At 48.0% G+C, this 25,606-nt stretch overlaps 1 protein-coding gene and 1 non-coding gene across 5 annotated transcripts in view; both read left to right on the top strand.

Moving 5' to 3' along the window:
- Positions 1-24,412, top strand: part of ATXN1 (ataxin 1) — a 243,849-nt gene extending 219,437 nt beyond the window's left edge. For all 4 annotated transcript variants that reach the window (XM_034660287.1, XM_034660285.1, XM_034660288.1 and 1 more), the window contains 2 exons: positions 7,109-9,182; positions 23,639-24,412. In XM_034660287.1, coding sequence (XP_034516178.1) covers positions 7,269-9,182; positions 23,639-24,169 — 2,445 coding nt within the window. In that variant the 5' untranslated portion in view covers positions 7,109-7,268 and the 3' untranslated portion in view covers positions 24,170-24,412. The remainder of the gene's footprint in view (positions 1-7,108; positions 9,183-23,638) is intronic.
- LOC117802515 lies at positions 20,877-20,998 on the top strand. The gene has a single exon (XR_004625890.1). It is a non-coding gene; the product is annotated as a small nucleolar RNA SNORA40 (small nucleolar RNA).
- Positions 24,413-25,606: the final 1,194 nt, after the last annotated feature.

The following is a 25,606-nucleotide window of genomic DNA, read 5'->3' on the forward strand; positions in this document are numbered from 1 at the left end:
ACCTGGATGATCCAGGATCATCTCATCCTGAGATCCTTAATTACATTGCCTTTTTTCCAAAGAAAGTCACACTCACCAGTTCCAGATGGACATACCTTTTGGGGGTCCCCTACCCTGTCTGATTAGTGATACCAATTAAGGGAAACACTTAGGTATTCTTTATGCCCTTAGGCACTTGTGTAGACTGTGGATGACAAGCTGTCATTCTTTGACGTTTCTCTTCAAGCTCTCTGCACTTCGGTGAAGGTCAAGATCCATGTCCCGGCGGGGGGGGGGGGGGTTGGGGGGGNTCTCAAGCAGTCTCTGGCCTAGCGAGACCTGGGTGGGGCCCTCCATCCCCTTTTGAAGCCACCTCACGTTGGACCAAGAGACCTGCCCAGTGAAGCTTGATGCTAGGCAGAGCAGAGAGAGCAAAGAGGCAGTTTTCGCTGAGGACACAGCAAAAAGAAAATTGGAAACTAGGTGAGGCTTATAATGAGCAAGCCCCCTTGACACAGATAAAATCACAGTCTCAAAATCTTTGTGATGGAAAAAAATATAGAAGTAGGTGGCCTGAGCACCTGGAAGGACTAGGGGTCTGTGCCACCTATCGAGGACCGTCAACTAGAGTCTCCAAACTCAGTCCCCATGGTTGGGGTGACGCAGGGATCCCTGCCTCATTAGGCAGCCCAGCCCATTCTTAACAGTTCTGATTACTTTCTGATTTTTACTGTACATACTCATGTAATGTGGGGCTCAGTTCCGTTTTCCTGCCTTCCAGGGACAGCCCTTTATAGACCTGAGCATTGCATCTACAATCCGGCTTCTCCTGTACTTCCCCAAGCCATACATTCTCCGTTGGCTCCTCTGTTACTTGCCTGCCTTGTGTCCAGACCACCCACTAACCCGACCATTCCACCCCGGACCCGCCCTACTGTGCCCTGACCCCTGGGACTAGGGCTTTACCAACATATAATGTTGCAGTATTTATCCCTTTATTCTGAACATTGGGCTTTTATCAGCGAAGCTTGTAATTACTCCAGTCTTTCAGGCCCCATACCAAACTGTTGGTTCCTATTACATGTACGGTCAAACAAAAGATTCCTGGGCTCCTTCATTTGAACCAGTCTTAAGCCAGATCGCTCCAGCCCCTGCTATCAGATGAATTGAGCTATTGAAACCGAGGGCAGGCATTTACATGTATTCTCATGGATCTTAATTTTCTTGGTTTTGTGCCATCACTTCCAGCTTCTGAGGATATATAGGTTCCCCCCACTATCTGAAAGTAGAGCGTTCCTACAGAAACTCTTGTGTGCCAACATGATAATAAGTGAAGAAGCAATTATCATTAATTTACATGGAGAAGGTTTTAGCGTTCCCAGGCCCCAAAATTAACCGCTCTTAGGCTTTTCTGATACCTCAGGACACATCTTGCTAACAGATGCACAAAATAAATCCAGATAAAGCCCAGATGCTGCAAGACACGGTTCAAACTATGGCGGCTTGATGCCGAGATGCTGGGTGTAGTTCCTAGAAAAGGCGCTTGGTGGCGCCACTCTCACCGCTCAGGATGCATGCTGCCTCTACAGTCCCTCCTGGCAAAACAGATGCTGAATGCTACCTTTGCTTTTAGCCTTTTTTTGTAAAAGCAAAATCCTCTTTGGATTTCTTTTGGTTCGCAAAAGCAGGTGCTAATATACGTCTTTAGCAAAAGCAAAGTGTGTAACACAAACTTTCAAAAAGGGCAGGATCCCTGTATTTGACTATTAATTGCCGTGATACAGAAAGCTTCTTTTCCAGCTTTCCGTTGCCTCTAAACATAACAAAAACGCCAATAAAATGTAGAGCAGAATAGAACTAAAAACAGAGTTCTGGCATTCCATTTGCTCCATGCGGACATTGAACAGTTAAGGCCCACGGTACATACTAGAAAGTAAGTAGTTGATGAATGTGTGATCCCCTTCCCTCGGGCCATGCTTGTCCAATCAGCGGCGAAGGTATCTAATTGTGCTTTCATCCAACACACCTTTCTTCATCCTGGAAGCCCCACGGATGACAGGGTTAGGCCTACTTTTAATATTTAACCTCAATCAAGCGCTTTCTGCAGCGCACGGCACAGACCTTCCAGTTCAGCAGTAGCATAAAACAGGAAGACGGGCACGTTCAGGACTTAGAGAATCCTTGCCGTGCCCTGCTGACCTTGCCTGTCAGGGCCAGATAGTCTGTCTCCTAAATGCTCATACAGTCTTTCCAGAACTTACCCAAGCTCCTTGTCTGCATCTCTTCCTCTCTAACACTGAAACCATGCCTCGTGAGTGGGATCCACTCAAACAGAGAAACTCACACCATGGGGCATGCTAGGCAGACCAACCCAGTTTACTGCCATGCCCTTGGGGTGCCTTTTTAGGACTGTAGGTATCAAGCTCCAAGGAGTGGCTCCCACTCAAAGCAGTTCGTTGTTATTTACAAGATGGAGTCTTGTAAATAACATTCACACATCTGCCAGCTCAGAGGCGTCTCGTTTTCCCATCATTTCTGAAACAGCGTAAATCCATGGTAATGGGGGAAATTTTTTTGAATTATAGCAGAGATGGAAGTGCGGGGCTTCTTTTGTTAAATTTTGTTTTTCTTCTTGGAGATGATGGAGTCATGTATCAAAGTGATGATATCGGCTTTTTTTTTTAAGTGTGTTTCCCTATACTTTTTGAAGACACAAAGAACCAGAAGAAAAGGAGTATTCATTACTTAGAACTATGTGGAGTCTAAATGACCCCAAAATAAACTCGTGAATATTCCCGAAATATTAGCTGCTTATCTCCGAGGCTCCATCCACTCTGCATTTGGATATACAGCACCCAGTTTCATTTCTCAGAAACTACTCCATCAGAAAGAAAGGCTAGAGATGTTTAATTTGTTGAGGAGCTGATGATTAGAAAATTTAATCTCATACCTGAGGTTCTGAAACCTTTCTGTGAATATGAATCATCTGGAGATCTAGTTAAAATGCAGATTCTAAATCAGGAGGGCTGGGGGGGGGCCTGAGATCCTGCATTTCTAGAGCTCCTGGGGGGGGTGGGGGGGACTGGCATTGCTAGTCTGAGGACGCACTTTGGAGAGCAAGCCCCTTATGCCACTGAGCTAAATTTTAAATAGAGAGAGAGAAAGAGAGATAAAAATGTAGACATAAAGACACTTGAGTGCATTCACAACAGAGATTCTCAGGCAAACCCTGAGTAAGTTTGCCTTGATTCATCGAGTACCTTTCTTAATAATAATGTTTGCACAATGGGATCTGCATACGGGGTTCTTTGGTAGCTTGGCATTTATAAAATAGTGTTTGGAAGAACTCTTTCTATTGTTCATCCAGAAGTGAGCTCCCCAGGGGCCCCGGTGAACCACTGGTGTTTTTCAGCCCCAAGAAGGTAGTTAGGGACACTGAGGCCATTTGTCTGCAGCTAGAAAGAGACCCTAAAAGCAAAAATCCTACTCTCCTTTTCTCTTCTTCTCTTTTTTGTATCTCTTTCTCTCCCCCTTCCTTTTTTACCCTTCTGTGCTATTCCACCTTCAAAATATACCTCTCCCTTATTTCAATGCCATTTCAATGCCGTGAATAATCAGCCTGGTGACAAACTGTGGCGCCCTCTGGTGGTTCTCTGAAATACAGCGACTCAATCCCTCCCCTCACAGTGCTTCTCCCTGATGGGAGATCCAGATAGGACAGAGCAGGTGAGCGTAGAGAAGGGACACATGCCCCCAGAATTAGAGAGCCCCTGTCTCCTCCAAGCTCCACTGGTAAATAGGAGACATGGTCTTTCTAAATGTAGCAGGAGGATAGATTGAAATTTTTATCAGTCTGGCCCTAGTTTTTCCAGCTCCTGGGTTAATCTCTGGATCCTGGGTTAATCATTAGTATTATCTGGAAAAAATGTTCATCAGTGGATCGTTTTTCAGAAGAATACATTTGAATCTGTGCATTAAGGCCAATATATCTTAGTGGTCCATTAGCAGAAGACCAGCCCTGGAGTCTCTAAAGAGACCTTTAGGACCAGCTAAGCCAGTGTCTCTCAAATGAACACTATAAATAAACCGAGTCACTACTGAGAACCAAGTCAGCATTCCTTTTCAGATTCACTAAAGCTGGGCTCTTTAAAAAGTACCTTCAGAGGGGTTTTCTAGTTTTGTATATTGTGCATTTGGTTGTACAGGCAATTTTACATTTGCATTGCTAATGGACCTCTTCTGAATGTGTTTGACATTTTGCTTGGCTTTGAAAGGACTTTTATGCTGCTGCTTTTTCTTCCCTCGAGCTGCCTTGGACTAATTAACCTATTCCCTTACTGGCTGGGCCTACTATATGCAAATGTTCTCATTTTGGATTCTGACATATCACTCTTGCATGAACATCCCTAATGAAATCCTGTGGGGTTTTATTGGAGCAGTGCTGCTGTGGAACCAGCAGGGGGCGCATGGACCAGTTTGCTTTGAGCAGATCTCCTAAATGACTTCTTTGCTACTTGGTCTGGGAATGTGGGAGCTTATACAATTGTTTCTTAAGTGACTCTTGAAATCTAAAGATAAAAGATCATTGTCAGTACTTTTTAAGCAGCCAGAAGGGGCCACTGATTTTTATAATTTTTTAGTTTAATTTTGTTCTGTCATTGTTTCGAAAATAGCACTGGGGTGCCTGGGTGGCTCTGTTTAAGCCCCGGACTCTTGATTTCGGCTCAGCTCAGGATCTCGGGGTGCGGAGATCAAGCCCTGAGGTGGGCTCCGCGCTGAGTGGGGAGTCTGCTTGAGGATTCTCTCTCTCCCTTTTCTCTGCCCTTCACCCCGCTCACACACTCATGCTCTCTATCTCTCTCTCTCTAAAATAAATAAATCTTTTTAAAAAATAGTACTTATCACTATACAAAAAAAGAGAAATAGCACTGTCATCCTGATTGATTTGCAAATACTGTGTGTAAATTATGTGCTGCACTGTTTATAAAAGAAGGCTGTGCAGAACACAGTTCTTTTGGACTTCTAAAAGCCCTAGGTCAGGAGGGCAAATAATTGACATTACTCCCTCCACACAGATATTTCTCCAGCATTAACGTCCTAGATCTCTTCCCTTTTCCATCCCAGTCTTTATTTTTTTTAATGATTTTATTTATTATTTGAGACAAAGATGGAGAGAGACAGAGCACGAGTGGTGGGGAGGAGGCAGAGGGAGAGGGAGAAGCAGACTTTCTGCTGAGCAAGGAGGCCGATGCGGGACTTGATCCCAAGACCCTGAGACCATGACCTGAGACCGAGCTGAAGGCAGACACTTAACTTACTGAGCTACCCATGCACCCCTCCGTCCCAGTCTTTAAAGTGCCTCTCTTGTCACATGACAAATCCTGTTGTTACTGAAATGACCTTTGACGTTGAGACACCAAATTTCTACACTTTCACCTCATATATACCTGGATCACAACCATTAAGGATGGGGACTTCCTTTTGTGTCATGTGCCCTTTTATGGTGACGTTCAATGATCCTGCTGAAGCAAGAGCAACAAGGACCACTAAATCATGGACCCAAACGAAAGTTACCATTTGGGGAGGGGGATGGGGGGAGAAGCTGGTGCAGGCAGAGAGGAAAAAGGAAAGAGGCCATGTTACAGTACGGATGTCGCCATTGCTTGGGTGTTGACAAGGTTCAGGTGCAGAAGTCTGCTGTCTTGTTGTGTTTGCTCGCAAGAGCTTTTGGAGAAATGCCAAAACCCCCCAGGGCCTGACATTCCCAAAGCCTGATGCCCAGGCCCCAGGAACCCAGCACACCACACTGCTCCTGTCTACAGCTGCTGCCGGTAGGAGGCACTCACACCTGCTGCTTGTTAGCCCGGTTCCTGTTGGTGCCATTGATGTTCAGCCTGTTGCCAGTGGGCATCCATGTGCCCACAGTCATGGTAACTCGGGGCTCACTGGTCACTGAGGGACTGAGATGTGTATCCATAACACCTGGCTCCCAGCCCACGATTTATAGATCCAGGGTTAAGCACACGGGTCTGATTGATCTGAAAGAGGTTTCATCTCTAGGGTTAATGGTGGGTTGGCCCTTTCCAAGGAGAAAGGGAGGGCGGTGTGAAGAGAAAATTCAGAGACTACCTGAAAAGAAAGAAAGAGGAATGAAAGGAGCATGTGAAAGAACCTTCGATGCATCCGCCCTATTAGCGCATTCTTATTCTTGTTTTTAACCATAACCATATTCAGTTTTTAACTGTCTCGCAGATTCTTTTGGCTTTCTGTTACCATATGAGTAGCTGTACTGGGAATTCTTTGGAAACTTGTAGAGCACAAGATTATTTTTGGCTGCCTCTGCTGAGTTGGCATGTGTAGTGTGTGTGTGTGTGTGTGTGTGTGTGTGTGTGTGAGGGAAGAGGGAATGGTTGTGGATCGAGTATGGACCCAGAGTCAGGCAGAACTTCTGAGTAGTAGCTCTGGTAGATGAGCTTATGCCCGAAGACCACTCAGGACCCCCACTCTCCACCTGCTCCTTCCCAGCACCTGCATCTGAGGCTGACTTTCCCTGATGTCACCCTCCCTGTGGGCTTCGTTTGATTTTCCAGCAAGGGAAAGAAGAGATGAGGAAGGGATCAGCATTTCTGAAAAGGAAATTTAAGAAATAAATCATCTACCCTCTAAGAAGAAAAGAAAAAAGGGAGAGAGGGTATTGAGAAACAGGTCTTAGGAGATGCAGATGGTTTAGGGGAGTTGTTAATGCCATAAAAAGGCATCTGCTGTGGGGCACCTGGGTGGCTCGGTCAGTTCAGCATCCGACTCTTGATCTCAGCTCAGGTCTTGATCTCAGGGTCGTGAGTTCAAGCATGGTGTTGGGCTCCACGCTAGGCTGGAGTCGACTTTTTAAAAAATTAAAAAATGAAAAGAAGAAGGCATCTGCTTGAAGGTTTTGAGTGCTCGATATCTTCCTCATCTTCCTGAGGGCCAGTGTTTTCTGTGCTTTCACGCTGGGGCTCTCATCAGGTTTTGGGAATTCACGGTGAAGCTAGAGGCCGAGTTTCAGTCTGATATTTTGATTTCCTTTTCCTCCTTCCCTTCCTCCTGCCTTGCCTCTTCCCCTCGTCCCCACCCTCTTCCTTTTTCCCAGATTCCAGAGCTGCTGCTGGCGGATTGCACCCACGGGGAGATGATTCCTCATGAAGAGCCTGGATCCCCTGCAGAAATCAAATGTGACTTTCCATGTATCAGACTAAAACCAGAGCCAGCCAGACAGTGAAACAGTCACCGTGGAGGGGGGACGGCGAAAAATGAAATCCAACCAAGAGCGGAGCAACGAATGCCTGCCTCCCAAGAAGCGCGAGATCCCCGCCACCAGCCGGCCTTCCGAGGAGAAGGCGGCTGTGCCGCCGAGCGACAACCACCGGGCAGAGGCCGTGGCATGGCTGCCGGGCAACTCCGGTGGCCGCACCCACGGGGGCGGCAGGCATGGCCCGGCGGGGACTTCGGTGGAGCTCGGTTTACAACAGGGAATAGGTTTACACAAAGCGCTGTCCACGGGGCTGGACTACTCCCCGCCCAGCGCGCCCAGGTCTGTCCCGGCGACCAGCACGCTGCCCACGGCGTACCCTCCCCCGCAGTCCGGGACGCCGGTGTCCCCCGTGCAGTATGCTCACCTGCCACACACCTTCCAGTTCATCGGGTCCTCCCAGTACAGCGGGCCCTACGCCGGGTTCATCCCTTCACAGCTGATCTCCCCGACAGCCAGCCCCGTCACCAGTGCCGTGGCCTCTGCCGCGGGGGCCACCACTCCATCCCAGCGCTCGCAGCTGGAGGCCTATTCCACTCTGCTGGCCAACATGGGCAGTCTGAGCCAAGCCTCAGGACACAAGGCTGAGCCGCCGCCGCCCCAGCAGCAGCAGCAGCAGCACCTGGGCAGGACGCCGGGCCTCATCACCCCGGGGTCCCCCCCACCCACCCAGCAGAACCAGTACGTCCACATCTCCAGCTCTCCGCAGAGCGCCGGGCGCACGGCCTCTCCTCCGGCCATCCCCGTACACCTCCACCCGCACCAGACGATGATCCCACACACGCTCACCCTGGGGCCCTCCCCCCAGGTCGTAGTGCAATACACCGACTCCGGCAGCCACTTCGTGCCACGCGAGGCCGCCAAGAAAGCCGAGAGTGGCAGGCTGCAGCAGGCCATGCAGGCCAAGGAGCTCCTGAACGGGGAGGTGGAGAAGGGCCGGAGGTACGGGGCCCCGAGCTCGGCCGACCTGGGCCTGGTGAAGGCCGGCAAGTCCCTTCCTCACCCGTACGAGTCCAGGCACGTGGTGGTCCACCCAAGCGCCGCCGACTACGGCGGCCGGGACTCCTCGGGGGTCCGGGCCTCTGTGATGGTCCTGCCCACCAGCAACACACCCGCCGCGGACTTGGAGGTGCAGCAGGTCACGCACCGGGAGGCCTCCCCGTCCACCCTCAACGACAAAAGCAGCCTGCACCTGGGGAAGCCTGGGCACCGGTCCTACGCGCTGTCACCCCAACAGGCTCTGGGCCCGGAAGGTGTGAAGGCCGCCACCGTCGCCACGCTGTCCCCCCACACGGTCATCCAGACCACACACAGCGCTTCAGAGCCACTCCCGGTGGGCCTGCCGGCCACCGCCTTCTACGCGGGGACGCAGGCGCCGGTCATCGGCTACCTGAGCAGCCAGCAGCAAGCGATCACGTACGCCGGCAGCCTACCCCAGCACCTGGTGATCCCCGGCACGCAGCCCCTGCTCATCCCGGTGGGCAGCGCCGACGTGGAGGGGTCGGGGGCAGCCCCCGCCATAGCCACCTCGTCGCCCCAATTCGCTGCCATGCCTCACACATTCGTCACCACCGCCCTTCCCAAGAGCGAGAACTTCAGCCCGGAGGCCCTGGTCACACAGGCCGCTTACCCCGCCATGGTGCAGGCCCAGATCCACCTGCCCGTGGTGCAGTCGGTGGCGTCCCCCGCCGCGGCGCCCCCCACACTGCCCCCCTACTTCATGAAAGGCTCCATCATCCAGTTGGCCAACGGGGAGCTCAAGAAGGTAGAGGACCTCAAGACGGAAGACTTCATCCAGAGTGCCGAGATCAGCAGCGATCTGAAGATCGACTCCAGCACGGTGGAGAGGATCGAGGATAGCCACCACCCCGGCGTGGCCGTGATCCAGTTTGCTGTCGGGGAGCACCGAGCACAGGTAATGTTCACCCCCCCCTCGCCCAAGTAGGGGCACCCACCATGCTGCTGTCACCGTTCTCCTGGCAAGATGAGTGTCTCCCGAGAGGCAGATCCGAATGCACTCTGGGGAGAGTTCAGGGTCTTCATTTATATCCAGACTGTAGACCCATCCTCTTTTCCATCCAGGTTCTGTGAGAGAGGTAAGCCCCAGTGCCCCAAGGCATCCGCTGTTTGTAACGAATTCACTTTTGTGCTCTTATAGACTGGGGCTAGTAAGGCACCATCCTCCGTAGGATTCAGAAAATCACCACTCAAGATATATATATATTTTTTTATACTATGGCTTAGATGAGGAACCCTGATGGAGAAACGCTGCAGGGCTCCAGGCCCTTCGAGGGGTCATTGTGCCCTTTTTACCTGTCAGGAAAAGACCGTGCTGGTCAGGGTGGGGGCATGAGATAGATGGTTACAGTCACCCCATCCCGTTCCAACGTCTGTGTTTTAAAATGTAGGTGCTGTTATCATTTAGGGGTGGTGAGGCCGACAGTTGAGAACACAGCTGCCATTGAAACTCAAGATCCCAAAAAGACAGGGCAGGCCATGCGGGGCTGCATGGGGAAGCACCAGGGTCAATCAGGAGGCAGAGGGGACCAGGAGGGAACACGGCCAAGAGCCTGTATGGTGGTTTCCATGGGAAGCGGGGAGCAACATGGGGTAAGCAGGCCGAGGATTGGCTGGCATGAATAATTTCTGGGGGCTCTGGGGCACAGGGGCTGTCCCTGGGTGTCTGGTACCTGGGCCTAGGGTGATGAGGGCAGGTGGACAATGGCCCAGAGGTGAGAACCCAGTGGAGGAGGTGGTTGGGGAATGTGGGTGTTTGGTGTGCATGTGAAGATCTCTCTCCCGGGGAAGGAATTAGCTAACCCTGGGAGGGGCAGTCCCTCCAGAGTCAGCAAGGCTCCAAGATGCCAAAGCATCAGAATGTAGAAAATCACAGGCCTGGTTAACATTGTCTGAGAATCCTAGGTGATGTCCTGCGCATGTAGCAAATAGGAACCCCAAGGGGTAAGGTGCAGCGAAGGTCAGTTCTGTTAAAGCCTAGAAGTATTATTAGCTCTATGAATTTTCATGGTCTTCTTCAGTCCACTCTTGTACAGTGTCTTAAATCACTTGAACGCTTCTATTCCACAGCCCATTTATAGAAAACAGCACTTTCCCTGTCCAGGTGGCTTGGAGACAAACAGGTCTGGTCCCCAGGCTGGGGGCTTCCTGGCTCTCGAGCCCCGAGCCCCGCTCTCCTGGGAATGTTTCCATGGAGGGTTTTGAAAAATCCCAAAATGACGGCGCATCCTTCAAGTTGGAGTTGAGAACGGTCATGGCATAGGTGATGTTTGGGTAAACAAAACGAAAGAAAAACTAGTTAATGGTGTGGACTGTTTTGAGGGTATTTTTAAGAGATCAAGTTGCAGGGGAGGGGGATTTTCCAGTGTTTTCCAGAAGTGCTTGTGAATGACCAGATGTGGGGTCTTACTCAATGTCGGAGGGCCTGCCCTGCCAAGAGCTTTTTGCCCCCCTTTGTTCTGGTGCAGGGTCACCATAGGCTTATAGTCTTTGGTAAGATCCCAGAAAGAGTTCTCGGAGTTCAGATTTTTTTTAAAAAAGCAAAAATCAGGATTTTTTTTTTTTTTAAGTGGTAGCTTTATTTCAAGCTCCCTGCCCGGAGGTGCTGCTCGCTCCCGCCTGCCTGCGTGGGTTGGAGGTGGGCACGGGTGGAAGGAAAACGAGTTGTCTTTAGCAAAGTGGTCTTCTAACAGACTCCAGGCGAAGCATGGAAAAGAAGAATGCAAGTGTGTTTTTGCATGGCCCCTTCCGCCCTTCAAGCGTTCCTGTGAACGGGGCCAGGCATGGGAAGAGGTGTTATTTCAAGAGCCTGCTGGTTGCTTACCCACACCTCTTTTCGCCCTGAGAATACAGAACAGCTCTGGGAGCAGGCAACCTCTCCAAGACCCTGGCAGCCTCGTGGACGTGAGCTTGCCAGGCCTCTCGAGGTCGCAGTGGACCCGGCGTTCTGGAAAGCCAGCCTCTCCCTGTGTTTTCCCGGCTCCATACTTTGCACCGTGGATGCTTGAATGATAGAGTAATCGGCTTCCCCGGGAGGTCTCCTTTCCTTCCGCAGCCAGACCACGAGTCTCTGCTGACAGCCGAGGTGCAAATGAGAAGGTAGAATGGTTGTCAAGGCCTGTTCGGCCTGTTCGCAGGTCTGTCAGGGCGGCCCCGCATGGATGTGCCGCATGCTGGGGAGGGCTGTCGCCTGCTAAAAAGGTGGCTGGGGGTTTGAGCTGGGAAAACAAAAAGTGCAAGGCCCCGACACAGCCAGTGATTTGTCACTTTACCCAGAAGCCTATCAGAGACAGGCTGACATCATCACAAGTAAAATACTCCCCCAGCTGTGCTTGCCACGAGTGACAGGAGCGGGATCGGGAGAGACTCCGAGAGAAGGCGAGAGGGGGAGGAGGAAAGGAGCCAGAGAGCTGATATCTGGATTTAATTTACGTTCCGAGGGCTGTGAGCTCGTGTCCCCCATCGGTGCGGCGCTGAGAAGTGTTCTCGCCTGGCCTGGAGAATCAGCCGTGTCTTCTCAACTCGTTAGAAATCAGTAACACGTGCACCCACGGGGAGATTTAGGGCTGTGCAAATTGTTTAAGTTAATTGGCAAAATCACAAAATTGATGGGGGATGGTTTTCTACACAACCGCCGAATGGCGTTATGACTCCAGGCAGAAATTCCTGCGTGGAAGGCGAGCCACGGGGATATGTATGACCTCAGAAAACCTACGGTGAACATCCCCTTCGGACAGTGGGGGGAAAGGCCACGAGTCGGGGCTCCGATCGGCTCTGCGGGGTTTTCCCTCAGAACTGCCGTTGTTCTCATCCCTCAAACAGGCAAGTGATTCCTTGTACAAGGTATATCGCGGGCCTCCTGCGTTTTTGCAGTCCTGGCCTTCTCTGCCCCGCGGAACAGAGCTTGTAGAAACTGCCAGCATTCGCTCACCGAAAACCAAAGGGGGACACGGAGGGAATCTCTACTGACCTCCCGATCTTGATCAGCCCACAGACCCCATGGGAACTGAAACCCTCCTGTCTAAAGCAGACAGGGTTTTCGTTTGGGTGACTATTTTAAGGAGCTGAACTCCTAATTGTTATTGTGGAAAGACGCCCCCAGTGTAGTCTCCAGCTGAAGCCCCAGACGAGGCAGTGTGGGAGAAAAGCACTGTCGCGAATGTGTCACCATCCCCGTGTCTCGGCCATCCCCGCTGTGGTATTTCTCGACACAGGCAGTGTCTTTGCACCCAGTCCCCCAGCCTGCTGCTGTGGGAGAGTGAAGGAAAATCCCAGGTGTCATCTGTTCCCACCATAGGCACCGCACGATACTTCCTTCTGGCCACTCTGTGTCACCTTCCTCTTCTGCTGAGGGACAGGTAGCACATTCCACCCCAGGTAGGAGAGTCTCCCTGCTTCCCGAATGTTCCCTGATTCTGGTTGAAAGCCCCAGTGGACAACAGAATCACTTTCCTTGGGGCCCCACTCCCAAATATAATCCACTTGATATTCTTCTCCAAGATTAGGTAAGTCCGCGGCAAGTCCTAGAGGGGATCCCCTGACAGTAGTGGGAGCCGGCGTGGCTCAGTGAGAGGATGGCGGGGGGGGCATCCTCTGCTGGGGCGGGAAGCAAGTGAGCTGGTTAAGAAAATGCAGGACCGGGAGCTAAAAATACCTAAGTCAGGATTTATCACGCCTCCGTAGCCCTGGACCGTGTGCAAATTGGGTACCTGTTAGTGCTCAATTCTGCTGAGGAAGTGGTAAGAATGAGAGTTGTTGTAAGCATGAAAGAAAATGTGTTCAAAGGAGCCAGCACAACATGTAGCACCCCGTAGGCCCTCGACAATGTCAGGGACCCTCCCTGCTTCAATTTAGGTGGCTTTGGCCATGAGAAGAGAAAGGTTAGGGGCGCCTGGGTTAACAGTCGGTTAACCGGCTGACTCTCGGTTTCGGCTCAGGTCATGATCTCAAGGTTGTGAGATCTAGCCCCACATCTGGTTCCCCGCTCAGCATGGAGTCCGCCTGAGATTCTCTCTCCCTCGGCCCCTCCCATTTGTGCTCTCTCTCTTGAACATAAATAAATAAGTCTTTAAAAAAGAGAGAAATGTTAGATTCTGAAAAAATAAATAAAAGGCTTCATGCTCTGAAAAAGAATTTATGAAAGAAGAGGCAGTCTAGAGAGGTCCAGAAACAAGAATAAAGTTCCGGAGCACCCACACCGCTGTTTCTCCAGGAAGGGCTGACTGCCCTCCTGCAAGCTGGTGTGTTTACAGACCCACTGGATTGCTGCCAGCATGAGCTGGCCTGGAGGATTGCATTGGTGGCCCAGCCGTCCACATTGGTCAGAGCCCCCGAAACGGAGGTTTCGTGCGCTTTTCTTCTGCCAGGTGCCCACTGGGCGAGCCTCTGCCCAGGATCCCCCCTCCTCCCTGGGAGCCCTCCGCTTACATCGGGCAAACACGTTCTGCCTGTGAGCAGCCTCCCCATCCCTCCGTCCCATGCTCCCCAGGCTCAGCGTTTCTGAAGAGCACTCAAAACTTGCTCAGTCGAATTGTAGTGAGTTTTATTTGTAAAGTGCTCTGGGGTGACACTTGCCTTGGACTGTGTCTTGCCTGACTCGAGAGCCACTGATGTGATCCGGGCTGTCTCTCACTTCCCAGATCCTCCCAAGGTGACTGCTTCCCTTGACCTCCTCGGTGGCTGTTTAATATTCAGTGCCACTTACCTCCCGTAGCTGTCCCGGGCGGCCCCCGCGTGCGCGTGCATGTGTGTGCATGCACACGTGTGTGTGTACACGCTAGTACAACGTGTTATGATGATGTGCTCACTGCACGTCTCCCGACGGCTTTTCTTTCATTCCACTATTTCTAATTTGACTGCTATGTTCTGTGACTCCTCGGGTGGCTTATGCTTTGATGGATTAGCGGCTGCCTAAAAATAGCCAGACCTCATGCGAGCAGCACCGAAGTCTGCATGGTCCCTTAGCAGCCAAGGCAAACCAACTTGCCAGCATTTCACATGTGGAGCTTGGTGGGATCGAATCCTAATGTATCAAAAAATAGATAGTGACCTCCTCGTGTGCAAAAAAGCCCAGAGCTGGGGCTGTGGTCCAGTTGTCAGTGATAATCCTCCTCTCTGGGTTCATGCCAGAAAGTCTCCCAACAGAAAGAAATGGTATCAAACCACATTTCTGTTTATGTGTCTGTGTACCCCTCCAAAAAAAAAAAAAAAGAAAAGAAAGAAAAGAAAAAGAAAAAGGCTCTCCTTTAGTCTGTGTGTGATATACGTGCCCCCAACCAGGGGATCTTACACGTATTATGGAAGCAGATGCTCGTTGTTGCTAATAGCTGGTTTTTAATGAATAGACTTTATTGTTTAAAGTAGGTTTTAAGTTGACCCCAAAAAAACTGAGCAGGAAGTACAGGGATTCCCAGACGCAGAGCTTCCCCTATTATTAAAACATTTGTGTAGTTAGTGCGTGTGTTACAACCCATGAGGCAGTACTGATACATGATTTTTAACCATAGCTTACGCTAAGTGTCCTTCTTCGTGCTGTATGTACGTTCTGTGGTTTTTGACAAGTGCATCGTGTCATATATCAGCATTGCTATATCATTCACAGTAGTTTCACTGCCCTAAAAATCGACGTTTCACCTATGCATCCTGCCCATCCCCACCCCCCGACCCAGAGCCGGGGCCACTCACTCATCTATTCCCATCTCTGTAGTTCCGCCTTTTCCAGAATGTCATATAGTTGGAATCACGCAGTATGTACCCTTTCCAGACTGACTTATTTCACTTGGCGATATGCATTTAAGGTTCCTCCGTGTCTCTTAGTGGCTTTGATCACTCATTTCTCTTTTAGCAGAGAATAATACATCGTTTTCCTAAGGCACACCTTTTAAGTCCCTAGGGGAGGAGGGCAAGTGGGATAGAATCTGTGTGTCTGAGAGCTGTTCCAGCCACCTGTTGAGTCAGAGCCTCCCAGCCACCTGGGAGCCAGCCCACAGCATAGGAGGAGAACCCCACATGTCATTTGGGATTTGCATTTGGGGGCGTCTCTGAACTAGGGTGTGGGTTTACCCAACAACCCTGAAACGCTTCCCCCCAAAGACTAAGTCAGGTCTTATAGCATTAACGTGATTAAATGTTTTAAATAGAACATTCACAGATATTCTTACACTCGACTGAAGAGTTGTGACTGTTTTTTTCATGATTTTTAAACACTGGAGTAAATGGGTCTCTCAGCCCCGTAAGCACTGCTCCATGTTGAGAACGCAGTCGCGCACACTGGCCTTCAAGGAAAGCAGATGAGCTTTTTGTCTCCTGGTAAAACAGGATCAAGAATTTCACTTGTAGGCAAAGTTGGCAATTCCCAACTTAATGATTTCACCAAAAGCAAGCCCTGTTCACTGAAGCCCAGCTTCTGAGAGATCTCACTGATCCTGGGGAGGGGCAGAATTTGTACGTCTGGGATAGTGACGAGCAAAAAATGTTTTGTAAAACAGACGCCCTTCACATTTGTGAAAACAGGGATTCTCGTGGAGGAAAGGGGAGACATATTTAAACAACAGACGTTTTGTTTTCTTTATATCTTGTTTTTGGTGATATGTACATATGTGTGTATGTAGACATAGCACCAATCTAAGATTGAAATATACATCCAAACAGCATGAATATGTGGATACGCATACAGTGTTTAGATACAGTAGTGGTTGACTAAGTAGTTAAAAGAATTTTATTAAACTTACACACGGAAGAGCTAAAAATGATCTTAAAAGCCAGTCATTAGCCAGACCAGCAAGGTGACATTGAATAAATAATCATCAACCCAAAAGCAAGGATGTGTTGCTCTCTGTCTCGGTTCTTCCATCCTCAATAGAAATTGAAGGTGATCGTTTTAGAGGAGTTGATTTGCGGGGAGGGGGAGCAGGGTGCTAGAGAGAGGGAGGGGTGGGCAGATTTCTCATAGAAGCAGGGGTGAGCTAACGGGTGTGCCTGCCGCAGCAGGAGGAGGGCAGGAAAGGGTGGAAAAGGATGGGAGGTAACCCGCCCCTAAAAAGGAGAGGTGCTGGCTACAAGGCATCCAGAGATGAAAGGCAGAGGGGCCTCAAGCTGACATGGGACAAAGGCTATTCATGCTCACATTTCATCCTGCAGACTGCTCAAAGCGTTTGGAAAAGAATGTATTTATGGGTTGAAAAAAAAAAAATGGGCTGTGTTGAGCCGCCAGAAGTTATGTAACATGCTTGGGTTTTATATGGCATTGCCCTCCTGTATATATTTTCCTTGAGGTTTCATCAGAGACTCTTTGAACCCTGGCATGAGCATAAAATGAATTAATGATTATTAGCACATCCGAAAGAGCAAAAGGGAACTCAGGAGTGGAGAGAAAGCAACTGAAGTGTGATTTCGAAAAAATCAGGAGGAGTTGAGGCAGCTGTTTCTTAGCCCAGAAAGCTGCCTGTTCAGGGGTGAGCCAGACCCAGGGAAGGCTCTGCTCTTCTCGCTGGGGAGGACCGGAAGTCCAATTTAGTCCTGGCTGGCAAAAAGAAACAAGGACAGTCAGAGCCTTCCGGCATCTAAACATTGACCTCTGTTGGCCATTTGTGCCATTGCAGTGTTTTTACATAAGGAAAACAAACAGGGAACTGGTTATTCGTTCAGATTTTTACTGAGCACCTATTACACACCAGGAAATAGTCTGCATTCTAGTGAGAGAACAATGAGCAAAACAGGCAATATCTGCTCCCCCATGGAGCATGTAGTCTTAGGGGAGTCTGGGGGAAGAGGTGACACAAACAAATACGTAAGCAAATATAATAAGTGCTGTGGGAAAAAAAATAAAGCACCCTGGAGAGGATAGGGATACTAGGGATGGAGGGTCGTTACTTTCGATAGGGTAGTGGTCCCTGAAGCTCTCTCTGAAAAGGGGAACGGAAGGCAACAGTACACAGGGCAGGAAGGATCCCAAATGGAAGGAACAGCAAATGTACAGACCAGAGGCTCATATCTTTTGGAGTTAAAGTTTCAACGAGGAGACCAGTGTCACTACCGTGCAGTGAGTGGTGGCAGGGGTGTATGCAGACCATATTGGGCGTGTTCATGGCAGCTTTTCTCCCAATGAGAAGCTGGCTTGGCCAGGGCAGTGGTGGTGGAGGCAGGAAGAAATGGTCTCATTCTAGATGTATTTGGAAGAGGGAACCAACAGGATTTGCTTGTAATTTGGAGATGTGCAGTGTGAGAAAGAGCCAAGTAAATTATGATCCCCAGCACCTTGATCTGAACCCCTGGAAGCACGGAGGTGCCATTCATGGAGACAGAGAAGAACAGATTAGGCACCAGTGGGCAAGGACATACCAGGAGGGCTCTTTGGGACACATAAAGTTTGAGTTGCCAGTAGACCCCTAAGCAGGCATCATCAGATAACATGGCTGCCATTAGCCAACTACACCCTTGTGAAGTTACTTTGTTTTGTTTGCATGTTCTGTCTCCCCACTGAAGGCAAGAACCGGATCTTCAACCAGAGGTACTCTTCTCCAGTCCCTAACACTTAGCAGGTGCTCAAGATTACATGATGAACATTACTAAAACTGCAAACCCTGGAGTGTGAATGCTTGATCGATAATATTTTGAAGCTCTAGGCACCATAGGGAAGACCCACGTGGGTCTCAAATTCAAGCAATTCATGGACTAATCGTTCTGGTTTCAAGTAACATCATGTCACAAAATCCCACCTTCTTTGTTTCATCTCCAGAACAGTACAGCGTGTTTTGAGGTAGACAGTGCTCCCCACCAAGGGAATTCCAAGGAGATCCACCAAACCATCTGTATTCTCACAGAAAAATCCCTTGGTGTGATTTCTTCATTAACTGTTAATGAGCAGTTAACCTTTAAGAATGTTTACGTCCTTCTGACAAACCTAATTATGAAACAAAAATAGATTTGTTACGAATACTCGAGCGTGCTTATTTGAGATATATGCGACACGGGTTTGACTTTCACCAAAGAAAGAGGAAAGAACTTATTTTAGGTCACCTGTATGCAGACCCCCCAAAAATGCATTATCTAGATAATTCAATCTACATAATTAGGGAGGAGAAGAATACTAGTGAGGATAAATATTAGTGAGAATAAGTAATTAGCGAGGACAAAAATAACATTTGGCCTGAGCTATCCTGTCCACTGCGTCCAACGATCAGATTGTCTGAGTAGTTTTTTGCTCCTAATTTGCGTAGACCAAGCCGAGGATGTGCCATGTGGCATATTGTCCCAGGAGAGCAGAACTTCTCTGGGAGGAGACAAAGCCAGAATTTAGGAGGAAGGGAGCAAAAGCAAGCCTTTGAAGTGGTAGAGAAGATCTTCCCCAACCTATCCAGGTTAAAAATAAATTCTATTATTATCAGCGCTTTTTAGTCCACAGCTCAAATAATCTTCTCTCTCCTCATCACTTTACTTTCATGAATTTTTAGGTAGGCTCTTCAAACTCTGGAGCACGTTACAACATTTAATTCTAAGACTTGTCTTGGGAGTTTTGAGATGAAAGAGTAATGTAGGGCTTTCAAAATGCCCCCAAACATTATGACGTGTATAATTGGAAGCATAAACATCTGCATCATAGCTTTTGGAATGATCAGTAATGTTACCTCGTATAAAGGCCTCGAAGACATTTCTTCTTAAAAAATGAGTCTACAGATAGCTGGTAACATGTAGACATTTTCAGTTAGATTTGTTGACAAGTATACGGTAAATGTTATATTCAGAACATGAAACGTTGGCTGCACTGAGGAGTTCATATACTTTGGCTCACCCACCAAGAACCTGACCATTAGCAGGTGTCAGGCTGTCTGTCAGCAAGGAGACACACAGACTGTACCCAAGGACCAGGGATCATGTAGGAAAATGCAAAGCCATCATAGAGGCCAGTGTGTTTAGAAATAGGGTTTGTAATGTTACGAACGTCACGTTACTTCTGACCAGTGTGAGGCAGGGATAAGCCAGCAGAGTCTTAGGAGGCATTTACACTTGAGAACTTTGTTTCTATAACTTTCGATTGCAGCTCAACGATCCCCACTTGAAGTAGGATGTGTTCCTTCTGTGTGGTATGGTGTTAATGGCTGTAAGAGGTTTGAGACAGGATTTATGAAGCCAGCTCCAGGCTGGTCCTGCCACTTGGAACTCGGGGGGCATCCCCATCTGATACTGTAATTTGGAGGTATCTTTGTACATACGTATATGCAAATGTATATGTTCAGGGGGTGTGTGTATGGGTGAGAGAGAGAGAGATAATGTAGTTCCGTGATTAAATATCAGCCTCATCACCCACTTATGTAGGGAGATTAGAATTGTATGAGTAGCTACAAGGCAGACACTATTCCACAATTTTCTGAACCATGAAATAAAGCCATTGGATCTTATTTATTTCAAGTAACATTTATCACTGTTGGAGGTAGTGAGAATGTTAAATTCATCTCTTTTAGTGGCATTATAATATCTTTGTTCACAGGGGGAGAGATAGGAGCATAGGGAAAGAAAATGGGTTTTGGGGGCCAAAGACTGGGATTAAATCACTGTTCCATCAGCTCATAGATATGATGTTAGGCAAGTGATTTAATCTCTCTGAGACTGTAGTTCCTTATTTGTAAAACTGGAACTCTAGTACTTTTTTCCCTAGTCTGCTGTGAGCATAAACAAAATACTTTTTGTGAAGTTTGTAGCTAAACGTTTGACAGGTAGTAGACACTCAGACATTTTTAGCTCTCTTTACATTATTAAAAAAGCCCAGAACAGTTTTCCCCCAGATAATATGCACATTTCTATGGGCTCCCACTCACACACACACTAGAGTAATATACTTGAATATTCACCCCAGTTGTTCCCTCTAAAAATACTTATGACTTTTATGGAACAGATAAAGTATATCATTCAAGAAGTGTGTGTACAACTAGATCAATCATAGTTATCAAAAATAGGTAAAATAGAAAGCCACAGGTTTTTTCGGGGGTGTATTTTAATTATTTCTGTGTTTGTGTACGCGTGCCTGTGTATAAAATTCAACAAAGCATTTTAAGTACTATTATATATAGTCAATATTATTTTGATTTACCCACATCTATCATTTTCATTGTTCTGTGTTCCTCCCTGCATCTACAAACTTCCAACTGGATCGATTTTTTTCTCTACGTAAAGAATACCTGGTAGTATTTTCTTCAGCGCGGATCTATTGGCGGCGAATTCTCTTAATTACTGTTTGTCTGAAAAATGTATTTTGCCTTCCTTCCTGAAGGCTCCTTTTGCCCAATATAGAATTCTTGGTTGGCAGGTCTTTTTCTTGATTGTTTTGAAGATATTCTTTTGTCTTCTAGACAAAACAGTTCCATTTTTTTAAGTCAATAAATTTTTATTTAAGGTATTTCACATGGGATTCCTTCCACTGCCAATCACCTCAGCTCCTCCAAAGCGGGAATCACAATCTTCAAAATCAACTCTTTACAAAGAGCTTTTGTTCAGTTCACAGTTGTCGCTGTCAGTCAGCTCACAGTTCTTTTGATTGGGCTTCTCTGATCTCCACTTGAATATAGACAGACTTCACAAACTCCCCACCTGTAATCTTTGCACTTGCCTTTGGTTTTGGTTAGCTCATAGAGACTTAGACAAGTGGGAAAAACAAATCCTCTTTTGCAACCCAGAACTCATTGTTCAATGGGAGTTTTGATACAGGTGAGAAGGAACATGATACCCAAAATAGTTCCATTCTTTTTAGTGTGAAGTCAACTATGAATTTAATTGTTGCCTATTTGGAGGTAATATGCATTTTGTTCTGGAGACTTTGGGGATTTTCTTTTCCTATCTTTGGTTTGTAGCAGTTAAACTGTGCCTTGCCGGGGTGAGAAATTCTTTTTATTTTTCCTGCTTGGGAATTAGGCCTTCTTGAATCTGCAGATTATCGTCTCATACCAATTTTGGAAAATTTCGAGCTCTTATCACCTCAGAAACATTCATTCTGCCCCAGGATCTCCCTTCCTCCTGGTATGATTCAATTTATGATTCTTAAGATTATTTAAGATTCTCTCAGATCTTCTCAATGTGTCTTCTATGTCTCTCACCACTCCTCTGTGTTAACTATTTTTTTGGCTCCATGTCTCATTCTATATAGTTTCTTCCAAAGCACTAATTAAGGAATCCAGTTTTCCAGTTCTCTCATCAACCATATTTATTCTGTTGGAAAATCCATTGTGTTCTCCTGATTTTAGTAAATGTATGTTTCTTTATTCTAGAATTTCTGTGGATCTTTTGAAAACAGATTCTAGTTCTCTACCAAAATCCTCAAGCTTGTCTTTAATCTCCTTAAATATTGTAAATGTAGGTCATTTTAATGTCTGTAGCTGATGACTCTACTCAGAAGCCCCCATGGGTCTGTTTCTAATATCTATTGTTTCTGTTGGTTTTTTATTCCTGTCCTGGGGTCTGTTCATGGACCTCATTCCTCTTTTTTTAATTGAGTGCCTTTTATTTGAAAAACTCTGTAAATAATTCAAGACCTTAACCCAATTTTAGGGGCTAAGATGATTAAAATCTGAGCTCCAGACTTTAAGAGGGCCTGTCTACTTCTGGTTCACCGTACTTCTAGAGTACAGCACTCAGCACTTTGGGGTCACAGCCCAAAAGAGTGGAGCTCACCAGAAAGCACCTTCCCTTGGTACACCTGAAGGGTACCCTGAATTTCATTCCCTACTCTCCCCCTCCCCCACCCCCTGGAGACTACCAGAGGTCTACTTGGTTTTGAAACTACTCAAATTTGGAATGTGCAAATGCCCTCAGGGGAAAATAGCCCCAAACACCAGGTTTAAATCTCTCAGCCATCACCTTTTCTGAGCCTTACCTGGTGGTTTTTCATCATCTTATTTTCTGTCTAATGCCATAAGAAATCATTTGTTACATTTTCTCTTTAGTTTTTGTTTGTTCGGTTTTTGTTCAGAGTATTTAGTTGTCCTCAGCGAGAAGATTGTTCCAGATTACCTAGTCTACTACCCCTAGAAAAGTCATTGAAAATTGACTCCTTAAAACTACTTCATTAGTTTTTTTTTCCTTTTTATATAGCATAAGTTGAAGAAAATAAATTTCTATGAAAATTAAACTGCTAGAACCTGAAGTGCATTTCAACCTAATTTAATGGCAACAGTAGGACTTTCACTGGACACTATCTCCTTGCCTTTGCTCACCTATCTCTACTTCTAGGAGTGTCTTCTCCCTGCGACCACAGCTGTACTCCACCCCCTTTATGTTTTAAAACTCAGCACAGTGTATCCTCATCCAAGACTTCCTTAATCACCGTTCCTTCAAACTGGTCTGTGCCTTTCCTCTGCCCTCCAGCAACTTAATACCGGTATTCAAGTGTCATAACCCCACTCGCCACGTTGATTGGCAATTACATTCATGTACCTCTTTTGCCCACTTGATTGTGAACTACTTTGGGACCAGGACTGGCTTTTTCAGTTTATTTCCTTAGCACGGTGCACACGTGGCACATGGTGGGAGAGGAAACAGCAAGCTCTAGAGAGGACATTGAGATTCCCCCACTTTTGATAGTGGACTTCAAACAAATGCACAGGCTGATTTGAGTACCTGGTGGGGAACCTTGGATGGGCCAAGTCCTTGAGCTCTCTGTGTCCTAAATTTTACCCTCTCCCCAACATTGTCCACCTCTCAGCCCTCTCCAGATGCTGCCCAGCCTTCAGGGTCCCAGGGAAGCCCTCCCTCTTTACTCCAGCCTTCACTGGTTCTGCTCCCCTCAGTTCCTGAGCACACACTCATGTATCGGCTAAGTATTTATTAAGCTTCAGCTGTGTGCCGGGGGCCCTTCTAGGGGCCAGGGGTACAATGATAAAGAGGTTAAGTGCTTCCTCGTGGAGCCTGCCTCCAGTCTCACTCTGATTCCTCATTAGCCCTGTCATACATGAGAATAGCATTTGTCCAGTGAGCTGATAAAGTGCAAGACTGTATCTTTTGCTCAAGTGCCCTGCAGAGCCTGGCTCAGTGCTCAACACCGAGTACGTGTTTCGGCGTCCTTGGGAGCCGATCCATTTGTTTAAAAGGAGGCCAGCTAGAGAGCTGATACTTTAGTCAAATGGTATTTTGAACACTAAAGGGACTTTTACTGGCTTCTACCCAACACTGATACATGGTGAGTACAGGTACAGCCCAAAATTAAGAGCCTCGTTTGTGTGTGTTGGTGGATGAGGCTCGAGGAATGAAGTCTTACTTGTTTTTTTCTTTCCCCATTTGGCTCACACACGTGTGGGTGTGTATGGCATAAAACAAGGATAAAATGTCTTCATCCTCCTTTTCCCTGTCTGTCTCTCACTGTTCCCACAGGTCAGCGTGGAGGTCTTGGTAGAGTACCCTTTTTTTGTGTTTGGACAGGGCTGGTCATCCTGCTGTCCAGAGAGAACCAGCCAGCTCTTTGATCTGCCATGTTCCAAACTCTCAGTTGGGGATGTCTGCATCTCGCTGACCCTCAGAAACCTGAAGAACGGCTCTGTTAAAAAGGGCCCGCCCGTGGATCCCGCCAGCGTCCTGCTGAAGCATTCAAAGACCGACATCCTGGCAGGCAGCCGACACAGGTACGCGGAGCAGGAGAACGGCATCAACCAGGGAAGTGCCCAGATGCTGTCTGAGAATGGCGAACTCAAGTTTCCGGAAAAAATAGGATTGCCTGCAGCGCCCTTGCTCACCAAAACAGAACCCAGCAAGCCCACAGCAACGAGGAAGAGGAGGTGGTCGGCCCCGGAGACCCGCAAACTGGAGAAGTCAGAAGACGAGCCACCTTTGACTCTTCCTAAGCCTTCTCTAATTCCTCAGGAGGTTAAGATTTGCATTGAAGGCCGGTCTAATGTAGGCAAGTAGAGGCAGTGTGGGGAAAGGCAATTCGGCTCTCCCTTATCATTTGTATCCAGATTAACTGTACTGTAGGCTAAATAACGCAGTATTCACATGTTACCCTCTTTAGGTTTCTGTTATAACCTTGTCATTAGAGTTACAGCCGGTGTTGCGCAGAAGACTGGTGCACGTGCTTTTCTGGGAGTGTCTGGCAGGGACAGTAGCAGGTGGGGGGGAGGGGGGCCGGGGCAGGTCCCCCCCCCCCCCCCCCCCCCCNACATGAATGTGGCTTCCGAGCACCTGCCTTTTCCAGCCGCACAGAAGCCTCCACCGGGCGCTGACTTCCGCCGCTTTCCAGAGCGAGTTCTAAGGGGCCGGGAGCTGCCAGGGGGTGCGCGTACACGTGGGGGGCACAGGTGCGCGGCCAGGGAGGCTCCCCTTCCCTCTGCCTCCCGCTGTCCCACTCTCTCCGGCCCTCAGCGCGGGACTGGAGGTCCAAGGGGGAAGGTCCTCGTGAGGTTCTCACGTGCAAAACCAACATCAGGAACCCAGCCGCAGGGCCCGCTAGAGAGGCATCAGACAGCAGATGGAAAGCTAACCGTGTAAAAGAACCTTTTTTTTTTTCCTCCAGCATATTTTACAATAAAAGCAACTTTTAATCCTATAGATATATATTTCCCCCTATGGGGCCTGACTGCACTGATATTTTTTTAGAGCAACTGCCACACGTGGGATTTCGTTTCTGCTTTACTAGCGCAATGACGTCTCCAGGGTGTCACGGTGGGCAGGACCGCTTCGGCTCGCCGCGCCCCGCACGGTGTCGGGGGGCGGGGGCAGGGGTGGCAGAGGGTGGACGCCCACTCTGGATTCTGTGCAGTGTTAGGAAAACCAATCAGGTTATCACATTGACTTTGCTCCCAAGAGGTAGACACAAACTGCCCTTCAGAGAGCCGCCGGAGCTCTTCTCATTGGGTTTGCAAATCTTGTCTTTTAACTCTAGTACTGTTTCTAGTTCATGACTATGGACAACTCGGGTGCCACTTTTTTCAGATTCCAGTGTGACGTGAGGAATTAGATTTTGAAGATAAGCATATGTATTAGTATCTCTAAGCACTTAAAATGCTGTTCACACTTTATTACCAAGCATCTTGGTCTATCATTCAACAAGTACTGTATCTCCCTTTAAACTCTTTGGGAAGAAAAACAAAACAAAACAAAAAAAAAACTAAGTTGCTTTCTTTTTTTCAACACTGTAACTACACTTCAGCTCTGCAGAGTTTCTCACGAGCAAGATATTGGAAGTTTCAATGTGGTTTAAAGGGATGAATGTGAATTATGAACTAGTATGTGACAATGAATGGCCACCAAGTACAGCCTGGCAGAAGGCACTTTTCACTTTGATGTTTGAGAAAGAATTAAAGGCATATGCAGAGCTGGCAGAGAAACTGAGAGAAAAGGGATGGA

The sequence above is a fragment of the Ailuropoda melanoleuca genome, chromosome 5 (assembly GCF_002007445.2).
Source record: "Ailuropoda melanoleuca isolate Jingjing chromosome 5, ASM200744v2, whole genome shotgun sequence".
NCBI lineage: Eukaryota > Metazoa > Chordata > Mammalia > Carnivora > Ursidae > Ailuropoda > Ailuropoda melanoleuca.